The sequence below is a fragment of the Lagopus muta genome, chromosome 9 (assembly GCF_023343835.1).
Source record: "Lagopus muta isolate bLagMut1 chromosome 9, bLagMut1 primary, whole genome shotgun sequence".
Taxonomy (NCBI): domain Eukaryota; kingdom Metazoa; phylum Chordata; class Aves; order Galliformes; family Phasianidae; genus Lagopus; species Lagopus muta.
In genome coordinates this window covers 14,538,528-14,552,653 of record NC_064441.1, presented here as the reverse complement: position 1 = coordinate 14,552,653, position 14,126 = coordinate 14,538,528, and the positions used below count along the sequence as shown (strand labels likewise).

Here is a 14,126-nt window from a genome sequence, read left to right as displayed (position 1 = left end):
TCCTCCATACAGAAAAAAATTGCACCTGATGGCATTAATTGATGTTTGCTGAATGTTTCTGGAGACCGATAGTGGATGTGAGTGCTGTGAGGTGGTGGGTGGTGTGTTTCAGCAGTGGTGACAGTGACGTGAAAGACAAGTCACATGCTGGACAGCCATGCACAGCAGTCAAACCATGAAATGAATAGTGTCTTGATCAACTCATCCTTGCAAATCAGTGGATTATGACCTGGAAACTCTGTAAAGGGCTGAATATCAGATTCAAATGTGTTAGAAATTATGATAGTAGTGTTGGCATATCACATAGTTTGCTCCAGGTGGGTACCATGAACACTCACACAGGAACAGGAAGAACATCGTATGCAATTTTGTCAGGATCTGTTGAACCAATATGTGGCTGAAGGTGACAATTTCCTGAATTACATCATTACTGGTAATGAGATGTGGTGTTACCATTGCAAGCCGGAGTCAAAACAGCAGTCCATGGAGTGAGGATATGTTAATTCCTCATCGAAGAAAAAGTTCAAAATGCAGCCATCAGCAGGTAACTTGAAGGTAACTTGATACATTCACTGACTTTTGGTACAGGAGAGGACTTGTATACTTCTGGATTTCCTGGAACCTGGGCAAACCATCAACTCTGACTGCTACATCAGAATGCTGACTAATTTGAAGGTTTGAACTTCTAGAGAGTCAGGCCAAAGAAGAAGACAGCCTATCTTCTCCAACGTGATAATGCTAGGCTCTGTACCAGTTTGAAGACCACAGAACACATTACCAATCTTGGCTGCACTGTCCTACCACACCCACCATATGGTCCAGATTTGGTGCCTTCTGACTTCCATTCAGTCAGGATGATGAAAGATGATGAAAGATGTGGGCAACATTTTCTTACCAATGTTGCCATCATAGCAGCTGTGAAACAGTGGGTCTGCTCCACTGGTGCAGATTTTTACAAGCGTGGCATGCAGACTCTTGTTCATTACTGGCAAAATGTACAACTAATAGTAGAGACTATGTTGGGAAATAGTGTTTTGTAAATGAGAATTTGCTCTACCAACTAGTGTTATTGTGCTCTTGGTTTTATCCAAAATTTAATTTAATAGGATTTGACAGTTCTGATGTTTGAACTAGCATTGCTTCTACTGCTACATCAAGAAATAGGGGAATATTCCCCTATCTGGTCTTTCTACCCTTTCTTCAAGTTTCTTCTTTTGTATGAGCAAACTCTGAAGTGGAGTTTTAAAAGAAAAGTGGGTGTACGCTACCTTGCATTGTGCCTTCATGTAACCATTTTGCTGTACAGTAGCAAGATGGTTTTGGGGACAGACATATACTAAAACCAAAGGCTGAATTCCACCTTTACAGTGTGGTAAAAGCATATGTTCTGTGTAGTCCTATTTCTGAAAGTTGTCATACCATCTCACCATCGTGCTGATTCTCCTCAAATATATTATTTATACTCTACAGGAGTCAAAGGGGACATGGGGCTGCCTGGTTTTCCTGGGCCACCAGGTATGAAAGGTCATCAGGGTGACCAAGGACCCATTGGACCTCCTGGCTTAATGGGATTACCTGGATTTCAAGGAGCAACAGGCATGGCAATTACTGGCCCAAAAGGGAATAGAGGCATTCCTGGTGCAGATGGAAGACCAGGTATATTGTTATAACTCCTTATTTATCTGAAATGATATACTGATAATTGAAAGCAGAATTCAGCCTGTCCAAAACTCAAGATTGGAGGGAATTCTTCCCCAGAGAACTTCATAATTAAACAGGTAGTTCCTTTATGAATTCATGCAGTGTTACAACTGCAAGCACCAGAATGGTCCATGCAGTATGATGTAAGTTTTACCCTCCACTCAATTTTGCTTTCTTCCTTTGCAAGCTGTATGGTGTCTGAAATCTGACTTCAAAGAAGTGAGATACCATGCATGGTATTCCAGACTTAATTAACTGAAGGATATAAAAAAAAACAAACAAACTGTAGTGCTACAGAGGATTGCAAGAACTCATCTCTGATCTCAGATTAAATTAAGAGGCTAGAGAAAAATGAATTTTAGTTTTTTTGTTTTTTTTTTAATAAATAAATAAATGGGTGTATTTCCTTGGGAATCACTGAGACAATGAACATTAAGTACCATTATAGAGCTGCATTGTATGTAATGTATGTGAAATGGTGTTGGTGGTGTTCTTTACATATTCTGTTTCTGTACAGGTATTCCTGGTTTTCAAGGGCTGCCTGGTCTTCCCACTATGAGCATAAAAGGAAGCAAAGGTGTTAGGGGAGCAGATGGCATACAAGGACCAATGGGCCCAGCTGGTGACAGTGGTCCTCCGGGTCCAAAAGTCAGTGAAAAGAATGCTACGTGTTTCTTTTACATTGAAAACATTGAAAACAGTGCTTCAATTGTAAATTTCATTCTTACCATGAAAATAACACCCACAGTGAAAGACATAAATGTGTAATAAAGATACTAAAATGGATATTAAAAACAGCTGTCGTAGAATTAAGCAGACCAAAAAGGAATCATTGAGTATTTCTGAGATGTCATTTCTTTGGCCATTAGGTATTACAGAATGATATTAGCAATGAAATGACTGTTTCTAACATGCTGAAAAATTGAGTGAATTATTTTAGTTATAGGATGTTCCATGTACATAACCCTTAAAGTATTTTTGAACAAAAAAGAAATGTTCTTCATTGCATGCAGATGTTGCTTTGTCTTTATTATTGATGATATCTGATTTCCAGGGAGTAGAAGGTCGGCCAGGTTATCCTGGTGCTAGAGGGGATCCTGGCTTTCTTGGATTTCCAGGTGTAAAAGGTATTCATGTACTTACTATGTACACTTCTATGTGACAAACAGAAAAATTTCCATATTGTGTTGTAACAGTATGTGTAATAGCACCTACCAGGTCAGATCCTAGAGACATGGAGTTTTTCCGTCAAGAGCAGAATGCATATCAGCTGTGAAAGAAAGCATTCACTAAGAGAGCATTTTTTCTGTAGTTAAATGCTCTGAGTATGTTCAAAATGCTGTTAAAGTGAGGAACGGCTACAACTTCAATTGTCTCCATTTCAGGCAACTTCAAAATGTTCGTCTTACTAATGATGTGTAAGGACATTGGAACAGGGTTTGCTAATTAGAAATGCCACACCACCACTAAAAGATGTGATTTTTGGCGACCTCTTAGCTATGAACTCAGGAGTATTTAATCATAATTATGATACAAAGCACTAGGTTGTTTTCTTGCCATAGAACAGTCCCAATTATGATCTCATTCACCAGTTTATCAGCAGACAAACTATAAAATGTATTAGACTTATTGATTTTATATTCCCCAGGGTTAGTCAGATAAGCTGCTGGCTAAGAGTTCTTTAAGACTTTGTCTGTGTGTGTGTGATCTGATTTAGGCCTGCATCATTCCAATATGTTCATTTTCAATTACCTAATATAAAATAATACACAATTGTCATTTACTTGTTAAACCCACTGCTTTGTGTTCCATGCTGTATATTTTATGTTTATAGTTCTAATTTTAAAAATCACTGTGCAGACAATGATTATACTTTCTCATTTCTTCACACTGTCAGTCAAATCTCCTGGCTCAATAGAAGTTTTCCTTTATTATTATTTACAGCAGAGCTGTTAGGGAATATTCTGGATGTAACCTCATATTTTACACTGTGAAAGGAATTGTTTATTAAGTTTCAAACTTTTGAAGAACTTCATAATCCTCCTAACAGCCATCAGTATAACTGACAATTGGGATTGAAGGGAGTTGAACTGCACTACAGGGATATGGAAACAAATTATTAACAGATTACACTTGGCCTATGAATTCCAAAGTAACAAAAGACACGTAGAAGTGCACTCTCCTATTTCAAATGAGGCTGCTGACTGTGTTACTCTTCAGAAAGGTTGCGTGGATCACGCAAGACTCATAAATCTGACAGTTGTTTTGACGTTTCCAAGCAGAAAAAAAAAACAACCCTATTTCCAATCTCTTTCTTCAGGAGAGAAGGGTAATCAAGGACCACCTGGACCACGAGGGGCAGAAGGACCAAGGGGACCAAAAGGCCAACCTGGTAACTATTGTTACAACTTTTATTGGAATACCAGCTAACTTAGCTTGATTTTGTTGGTGGTGTTTTGTTTTAACATTTTTGCTTGTTTTTAACATAAGAGTTCTTCATTACATTTTTCATCTAGGTCCACCTGGTGTCTCTGGGAGAATATTCTCTGTCCCAGGGAGCAAGGGGCCTCCTGGACTGCCAGGAATCCCAGGCACACCAGGTGATCAAGGAATTCAAGGGATTCCTGGATTACAAGGTAGTTTATAATTTTATCTCTGAACATGTTTGTGTGTCTCATACGATGGAACATTTCAGTTTGGCAGGAAAACACACAGCTGGATAGAAAATTGATATATTTTAAAATACGTCTCAGAATTTAAAAATAACTCTTGTTATTTTATTATTGCCTTGTTAACAACCTTGTATTTGTAACCTGGCCCATTCCATCTGCTCACCACACCTGCAGTCAAAGAGCGTGCAACTTTTTCCCTCAGTATAAGGCTAATCAACAAAAATGGTAGCAGTGAAGCCTGCCATGGCTGTGAGGAACGTGGGAACAAGAATCAAGTGAGATGAGGTGGATGTTATCTCAACCACCAACCATGTTCTCATACCACAGCTTTCCACACCAGGAGGGAACTTCTCAGAGTCTTGGACCTGACTGACTCAGAGGGAATGACAAAATTCCCTCTGGCATAACAAAGCAGACATTAAATAACTGTTCTTTTACACCTTCCTTAAATTTGTTTTACAAAGGAGCTACATTATTTATGGTATTATAAACTGTGAACAACATGATTATGGCCTGTTATTACGTTCTTGAAATATTCCTATAGTTTTAACACATGCTAAAAAGTAAAAGCTATTTGCTGTGATTTATGTACAAGTTCTTTATGAGAATAATCTTTTTCTAAACATATTCAGTACTTCCTTGCCATCTTCTTAATGTGAAATATGCTGATAGTAATACTATGGACAGACCCAACATTTGTGAACTTTGCGCTGCTGTTTTTATTCTAACACAGCTACATTCACAGAGGGATTTTAATTTCATTTATTAGCATTTATTAAAGTCTAGCATAATACTGCTATATTAATCTGTTTTTTCTTGATTTCTGTTTAGGACCTAAAGGAGTAAAAGGTCTACCAGGAAGTTTTGGTCGTCCAGGTCAACCAGGACAGCCTGGTCCAAAAGGAGACAGGGGATTTCCAGGACAAAGAGGTACAAGAAAGCAGATATCTGTTTGACTACTACTGAAATTATAAATAAACTGTATTCCCAATTTTCATCAAGTCTTCTTTTGGCATGTATTGAGATTCTGTAACAGTTGCAGTAGCGCATGCTTAGCTTTTAACAGATTCATGTTCACAACAGCAATAGTAGTTTGCAACATTTATAAAAGTGTGCCTTCACTGTGCTCCTCTGTTACTAACTACATTTACTCACCCACTTGAAAATCTGTTCAAATCAGTGTGCCTTTACATGATGTCAACTTGAATATTTAAACTGAATAATTTAAACTTCAAAAAAAAAAGAAAAAATTTTTCACAATGCCACAAACTGATGCAAAGTAAAGCTAGGTCCAAAAAGGAAAGCTACGTGAGCTAGATTCAAAGGAATTAATGTATCTAGTAAAAACTGTTATTCATTTTTAATTTAAATTTCTTTTGCTTACTTTCAAGTGGTTTCACTAATTCAAGTAAAGCAGGAATTCAAAGAACATGATAATATTTGCTTCACCTTCACAGGACAACCTGGATTGATTGGCTTCCCTGGCCTACAGGGATTGCCTGGATCACCAGGTACTACCACCACTGGTCCAACAAGAAGAGGTTTTATCTTCACTCGACATAGTCAATCAACAAAGATTCCTTCATGCCCACCTGGGACATCACAAATCTACATTGGCTATTCACTGCTTTTTGTACAAGGAAATGAACGAGCGCATGGACAAGACCTTGGTACTATATTAGTAAAATGTTCATATCACCTTCTGTAGGGTACAGTAATGCTAAGCTGTCTTCATGAAACCAAACTCGTTGTGTCTGAGATGAACATTGGCTTCAACTATCTGTGGTCTGCTGCTCTGAGTCAGTTTCAGTAATCACAATTCAAAAGACAACTTTCCTTCTTCTCCTATACTTTGTTTTGCTCTCCATACATGTTTTCAGGAGCAATTTGGTTACTTCTGAATAGATGCCTAATGTAAATGTCAGTAGCATCTGTGTAGGGCTGACAGTAATATTATGAGGTGTAGGAGAACACAGTGCTTTGTGGATGACAGATTGAGTGCTATAGTGTCAGAAATGGCCTCATAACCTTGTGTTTAATCCCTGCCATTGTGTCAAGGACTGATATCATTCAGTAAGACACTATTTTTAACAGATTTTGTTCTTGGCCCTTGATTTTTAAATACTTACTTTTATCTATGCGATAAGTATTTTGATTTCATGCAATTTCACTGTATAGACCTTAACTCTTTATAGTCATCAATTTTTAAAATTTTTCCCTGGTCTCCTTTGTCATGCTGAATATAGTCTCCTATTTGTCACAAATTTCTCTCTTCTGTACTTTAGGAACAGCTGGTAGCTGCTTGCAGAGATTTACCACCATGCCGTTCCTATTCTGCAATACCAATGATGTGTGCAGTTTTGCTTCTCGCAATGACTATTCATACTGGCTGTCAACTGCAACAGCAATGCCAGTAGACATGGCACCAATTTCTGGTAAAGCACTGGAGCCCCATATAAGCAGGTAAGAGCATAAGAATTTTAGTTTTTCTGGCCAGCAGCCACATAGAGTGCAAGTTATTTTGAACAATAAATCTTAGAGAAGGACCTTTACCTCAGTAAATAGAAGCACTTTTTATAATTGCTTGATTTTTTAAATTAATTAATTTATTTTTTTTATTACTCATCTGAATATATCAGATATTCAATATTCTCTGAGAAAAGTTAGACTACAGGTAAGGTACTGCCACAGGCTTAATTAGTGTAGCTGACATGAGAAAAGAGAAAACAGTTCTACTGCTCGTAATGACATAGAGGCATATATGCACACATGCACATACATACATATTTTTAATACTCATGTCATACATATTAGAAGCAGGCTAAAGTGGCATAATGACAGTTTCAATGTTTGTAATACAGTACAAGTCAATTTCTGTTTCCAATTACGTATAATAAATTTACTGTAGTTGTTGAAGAACATTATAAACTGGAGCTGAAGGTTCTCTGCTATAAAACGCCCTCGTATAAATGCGAACCTTTTCATTTGCTTTAGGATGCCTGAAAAAGATAAAGAGCCTCTTAAGGGGGAAAGCTTTAAAAGACCAGGATTAGAAAAACAAAAAATAGGAAGGCAAGCTTTCAATTCTTCCTTCTAGTCTGGTCTACATAGTTGTTGCAATCTAGTAGCTCAGCTTCAGACTTTTTGCACTGAGGAAATAAAGTATTTTTTAAATTTAATACTAGTGAATAAAGGTACAGAACTTTGATCTAAACCATAGCAACATAAAATAATGAGCACATGATGAAAGTAAAATTTAGAGTGTTACTTTGGTAAAGGCAGTATTAGGAAAGTCAAATGTTCTGGAATTAGTTCTTATCTTTCACCAACTTCTGTCTAATAGATATTGCAAAAAAGGGTATTTGGATTACCTTCAATTTACTGATCTCCTCATTCAACAGCAGAAATGTATGTGAGGTACAGTATTTCTAGTGAGCCCTAGGTTTGGGTAGCTAGTATCATAGCAGATGCAGTTTTTGGTCTGCTTACATATTTTCCCTCACTCTGCACTGAATGCATGCGTGCTTCTTCTTACAGATGCATTGTCTGTGAAGGACCTGCAATGGTAATAGCAGTTCACAGCCAAACAACTGCAGTTCCTGCATGTCCAGGAGGCTGGATATCTCTCTGGAAGGGATTTTCTTTTGTTATGGTAAAGATAAAAACACTGGAAATACTCATTTTCCTTCGTCTCACTTTCAGTGGCATTTTCATCTGTTTGTGTCTTAATAATGGCTAATTTTTTTTCTTTGCCTGGAATGAGACAATAATTCTATTAACTCTTATTTAATGACAAAAGCATAGAAACAACTATTCCGATCTGTCAGGAAATAAGTGGCAGAAGGAAAAGGGGGCGTAATGAAAGGAGAACAACTGGATTTTAGTCTCACAAAAATAACTGCACACTCATATGTTCTGCTGAGCTCTTAGGAGGACAGGTTTGAGGCCTGGGGTGGTTAAAGCAGTCCTGACCACAGATGCACAGAAATAAGCTACCTGCTACTATGCCTGGCAGTTCTTTTTGTAATTCAGGTCTTTGGGCCAATCTTCATAGAAAGCTAAAATCAAAACAAATGCAGTACACTCTCTACAGAGGACTGCTTCAGCAATTTTGGTGCCATAATGAGATATTAGTGAAGAAAGTAAATAATGTGCTTGCAAGGTGAGATCTGAAAATGGGAATAAGGGGTGTATCTATACCAGGGGAGTGGCACTTCATCTTTGTTATCCATGACGGAGGCATACCATAGGGATGCCAGCAAATGAGGATAAGAGACAGAAATAAAAATCCCTCTTCAAAGGTCTGATTGGCTTGGTTTGTTTTTGTTTGTTTGTTGCATGATGGAAAGTCCTGTTAGTGTGGAATTTGTTGTCACTCCTGTCATTTGGCCCTAAGTTATAATAAACATCTTTGGGGAAAAAATATTTTCTCAGCTTCTGGCTAAATTACAGTCTTTTCAAACATCATCAAATTGAAATGTATTTTTCCAGCAAATATTCTGCTGTCATAAATTGTTGTAGAGCTCTTTCTACAAGCATTGTCAGAGAATCAGAGAATGAAAATGCATTCTTTGTTTTTTTTTTGTGTTTGGAGAAGGAATCAATTTAACAAAAAATATGAATGGGAGCAACACACAGAAGATGAAATTTAGCTTATTTGTAATTCAGTTACTGTAGCCCTCAAATGGATGGAAGCCAGCTATTTTATAGACATTTTGCTCGTTACATTTTTATGGCTTTTCTTAGAGCAGAAAAAGGCCTTTGCAAGAACTAAGAAATAGCATAACTATGCTTGAATTTTCATAAAGTTTCTGTATTTCATTGTGAGTCTGATAAAACTAATCTATGCTAATTTTTGTCTTGTCCAAGATATGGCACAGAACATATGATAAACTTCAGAGATTTTTTTTTTGCCTGCAGTTTACTAAAAGCTGATGCAAAAGTTCTTCTCTAAAAGCATTGATTGGTTGTTACAGTATACAAGTGCTGGCTCAGAAGCTTCTGGCCAAGCACTGGCGTCTCCTGGATCTTGTCTGGAAGAATTTCGAGCCATCCCATTCATAGAGTGCCATGGCAGGGGGACGTGCAACTACTACACAAACTCCTACAGCTTCTGGTTGGCATCACTAAATCCAAGAAGAATGTTCAGGTAAACTGTGCTTTCTCAGCAGCCTCAGCCCTACTTCCTTCACCTATGCACATTGCATCCATGCTGCAGATGGCTTAGAAGCCAGTAACTGCCTACATAACAAGCAAAGTCTCCCCTAGTAATTCCCATCAAATTAGACATCCCCATTTATCAGGTTTATGGTCATTCCATAGCACAAAGAGACCTAAAGTGAGACAAACATCTGATTCATAGTCATAGAATGGCTTGGCATGGAAAGGACCATAAAGACCATCTTGTTCCAGCTCTCCAGTCATGGGTAATGACACTTGCCACTACATCAGATTGCTCAAAGCCCTATCCAGCCCAGCCTTGAACATTTCTACAAATGGGGCATCCATGTCTTCTCTAAGCAACCTGTTCTGATGCCTCACTACCCTCATAGTGCAGAATTTCTTCCTTATATCTAACCTAAATCTACCCTTTCTCAATTTAAAGCCCTTACCCTTGTTCTTATGTTGTTGGGATCCCCAGGGGTGAACCCAAAACTTGAGGTGGAGTCTGTAGAGAGCAGAGCAGAAGGAGAGGAGCACCTCCCTCACCCTGCTGTTCATACTTGCTTTGATGTAGCCATGGTTACAGTTGGCTTTCTGGGCTGCAAGCACACGACGCCAGGTCACCTTGAGGTTTTCCTCAACCAACAACTTCAAGTCCTCCTCCTCAGGGCTCCTCTCAATCTATTTTCTACCCAGCTTGGATTTTTGCTCAGGATTGCCCCAACCCCTCTGCCGGATCTTGAAGTTAGCCTTTTTGAACTTCATTCCATATACAGAGTTTCATCACCTCTCCCTAGTTTTTAACAGCAATAACAAAAAGTAAATGTTTTCTTTCTTTTAGGAAACCTATGCCACAGACATTGAAAGCAGGAGAACTAGAAAACGTCATCAGCCGTTGTCAGGTCTGCATGAAGAGACCAGTCTAAACATGGCCAGTCTTGACAGAGCATGAAACCCTGCTTTTATTGCAAAGAATTGCTTAAATTTGGAGAGCTATAATTTATTAAAGTCCAATGGAAATGCACCTGGAAAGAAAACTATGCTTGCCAGTGCAGCACTGTGGTGAGGTAGGGCAACAGTTTGACTTTTGTCTTTGGCAAATTACAAAGCACTTTGTTGGATTAAGCTTGTAATGACACAGTTTTGGAGAAGACCCTGCAGACTGTCATCTCTAAGCTGCATCTTCATGATAAAATCTGTGGTATTGCCAGTCTTTAATGAAGGACATTAATGCTGCCTCGTCGTGTGCTTTTCAAATGGCAAAGACAAACAAAATGCTCTAATATCAGCTTACAGATGATCAGTGTTCAAAGCAGGTATAATTTAAGATGAAAATCCAGCTCTTATGAGAGACAGGTTCGATATGAAATATTTTCAGTGCACTTTTAAATACATATTGATTAATTTAGGGTTGGTTTGGCTTGGTTTTCTTGTCTAATAAACAAGCATTTCCCCACTTAGCTCACCTTTCCTTGGCTGGGAAACAGGCATACAGTATTATTTGTGTCACTGCAATAAGAATGACTTCCAGCTAGCCAGGAAGGAAGCTACACTGTGCACTGGGTAGACACTACAGTGCTGATGTGCACTGGCTGTGCTCTCGAGTGACTTCAGCTAAGTGCTGCCTAATTGAAAGTGTAAGAAAACCTTCTTTAGACACCATGCTTTTGACATAGATTATGGGATCTTAAAAATTCTTCAGAACTTGATAGTATTGAGCTTTATTTTGTTCCCATGGTTTTGTCTCTACTAAAGAACAAACATTTAGCATATCATAATTTAAGAAATCAGCAGAATTTACAATGACTCTGTGGTTCAGGAGCTCCCACAGCATTACTGGGTTATTACAGAGCCTCCAGGAAGTAATCTGTATTTCATTTTCTTAATATTCAACTCTGAAATATTTATCATGAATTATATACTATTTTGAAATATTGAGCACAAACTCCTTCAGATTTCATTTATTCCATCCAGTTAAATTCATGCATCCAAAACTGAAACAAGATTGATACTTAAATTGTACCACTGAGCACTGACTTAACAAGAGAACCCAACTGCAAATGAACATGAATACTTGAAAAGCACTTTCATTTACTCATATAACTTATATAAAATTGTAGCTCCGATTTTTAAAAAATATTTGTAACATTGCACTTGCAAGGCTATTTAAAATTGTAATGTTAACATTTAAAATGTTAATATTTTAATACTTGCACAAATTATCAGAATTCCAGTATTTAGTTTTATAGTAGAAGCCTAATTCATCTGAAGAGTTCTGTAAATATACCATTTTAAATGTAAGGTAGAGCAATACACTGAAATAGCCAAGATTTCTCCTTCAGATCTTTTTTTAAGCCAGTGAAAGTTTGTATTGTTTCTGTTAGAATACTTGCATTATGTTTGTCTGTTTGAATTTTCAGTGTTAATCTAACTATGAAAGTTTCATCTGTTTCATGTCATTATCTTCTGATGGAGGTGACTTGAAGATACCATTTCCATGAACTAAATGAATATTTTAAAAGTACTGTTAGCTTAAACAGTTGTATGTTTGCAAGGTATAATTGTGAATTTGCAGGTTTTTATGAAGAATCTCTATGCAAATGCACTACTGATAAGAAGGTATCAATGTCAAGTTAATATTTAGTCTTTCATTTAAATAAGGTTTGGTGATGGAGGTGTTTTAAGACAGTCCCTTGTTAGATTTTTTTACTATAAGCTCTGAAATTTCTTTAAATACTCAAAATTTATGCCCATTGCTTGTTAAGATGTTTTTAATTAAGGCTCAGTGTAGTCACACACAGCCACTGTATACTGTGTATAACTGATGACTCAATTGTAAAGCTTACTAGCAAAATACAGGATATAAGTAGATGTGTAACATTAAAGACTGCTGGAAATGTTCAGTAGAGGGTAAAGTATAAAGAGAAGGGATTGTGGTTATAAAGTCAGAAGTATGTTACAATGTGTTATGTCTCATAGAATCACAAAATGAAAGGGACCTTAAAGATCATTTAGTTCCACCTCTCCTGCCATGGGCAGGGACACCTTCCATCAGATCATGTTGCCCAAAGCTATGGAGCATCCACAGCTTCTCTGGGCAACCTGTTCTGGTGCCTCACCACCCTCGCAGTGAAGAATTTTTTCCTAATCCCTAATCTAAATCTGCCTTCTTTTAGTTTAAAACCACTACCTCCTGTCCTTTTGCTATGCTCCCTAAGAAAGAGTCTATTCCCCTCTTTCTTGTAGGCCCCCTTTAAGTACTAGAAGAGTAGCTATAAGGTCTCCTCAGAGTCTTCTCTTTTTATTTGGGCCAAACAACTGCAGCTTTCCCAGCCTGACTTTATAGCAGGTGTGCTCCAGCCCTCTGATGGTTATTGTGGCCCTCCTCTGAACCCACTCGAACAGGTCCATGTCTTTCTTATGCTGGAGGCCCCGGAGCCCAATGCAGTGCTCTGGGGAATTTATGCTTTGTTCTCAGTTTTGGATTCTGCTGCACCCTTATCGTGTGACCTTCAACAAGTTACTAAAGTACAGATTTTCATAAATAGCTTTAGATTTTGAGTGCTCCAACTTGGGCTTTCTTTCAAAAGCATGCATCACTCACAGCTGCAGGGACACATATCCAGCCCAGCTGATACACTGGAGCTGGACACTGAAATCCAAAGAAAAACTTGAAGAAAGTTGATCTTAATCTCTCTCTGGTTGTTGTGAGAATTAGTTAACTTGTCTGCAGATAATTTTAGAGTCTTAACAGGAAAGCGCTGAAGAGGTGCAAAGTGTTAATATATTGTACTGAAAAAATGAAAAATCAGAAATAATGAGAAAACAATAGGAGAAAAAAAAAAGGAAAAAAAACAAAGCAAAGAAACCTTCTACTAAATACAACCAAATAAAATATTTTGACTAAACAAAAGACCTATTTCAGTTGTGGTGTTATTTGTTGTTCGTTCCTCTCACTACTACTGATCTTTACCTATATAAAACATTACATGTATACATAGTGATAGGTCAGCTGAAAGTGTGGTGAGGAAGCTGAGGAGGCCCTGCTTGCTCCGGCCCTGCCCTGGAATGCAGGCCTGTGTCCAGGCTACAGCCCACACCCCGGGACCTGAGCCCTGCTGTACGCATGGAATCACTGCTGAAGAAGCTTCTAGCGTGCTTCAAGGCTTAGATTTTCATTATTTTAAAGGCAAAATTCATCTTGATAGTGGTAGAGGAAAGGGGATTGCTGAGAGGTACTCAGGAAAACAGCTTGTTTCAAGGAGGCCAAGTGAAGCATCCAGAATCTGCAGAGAAACAATGTATAATTTTCTGTGCTGTGTAGTTTTTATATTTACCTTCTAATAGATCATATTTCAGATCGTTTGCCTCTGTGAAATGGTGCTTTTGGCATTTCTAAGGACAGAATTAGCAAGCTGCATTGACCTTGGATCAATATACACTTCAGTACTTCTGCCTCTGCTGCTCATTTTGACCTCTAAAACATAACCGTGGGCATTGAAAAAAAATAGTGAAAAGAGGAAGCTTTTTTATCCTGTTCAAAAAAAAAATAAATTATTTGCGCTACATAACAGCATCTCTCATTTCGCT

At 37.9% G+C, this 14,126-nt stretch overlaps 1 protein-coding gene across 2 annotated transcripts in view; it reads left to right on the top strand.

Moving 5' to 3' along the window:
• Window positions 1–13,463, top strand: part of COL4A3 (collagen type IV alpha 3 chain) — a 59,688-nt gene extending 46,225 nt beyond the window's left edge. The window contains exons 42-52 of one of the 2 annotated variants that reach the window (XM_048955495.1): window positions 1,471–1,656; window positions 2,219–2,349; window positions 2,756–2,828; window positions 4,022–4,093; window positions 4,218–4,337; window positions 5,205–5,303; window positions 5,831–6,043; window positions 6,659–6,836; window positions 7,911–8,025; window positions 9,350–9,522; window positions 10,378–13,463. In XM_048955495.1, the coding sequence (XP_048811452.1) occupies window positions 1,471–1,656; window positions 2,219–2,349; window positions 2,756–2,828; window positions 4,022–4,093; window positions 4,218–4,337; window positions 5,205–5,303; window positions 5,831–6,043; window positions 6,659–6,836; window positions 7,911–8,025; window positions 9,350–9,522; window positions 10,378–10,462 (1,445 nt within the window). In that variant the 3' untranslated portion in view covers window positions 10,463–13,463. The remainder of the gene's footprint in view (window positions 1–1,470; window positions 1,657–2,218; window positions 2,350–2,755; window positions 2,829–4,021; window positions 4,094–4,217; window positions 4,338–5,204; window positions 5,304–5,830; window positions 6,044–6,658; window positions 6,837–7,910; window positions 8,026–9,349; window positions 9,523–10,377) is intronic. The other variant, XM_048955496.1, reaches the window with a different exon arrangement.
• Window positions 13,464–14,126: the final 663 nt, after the last annotated feature.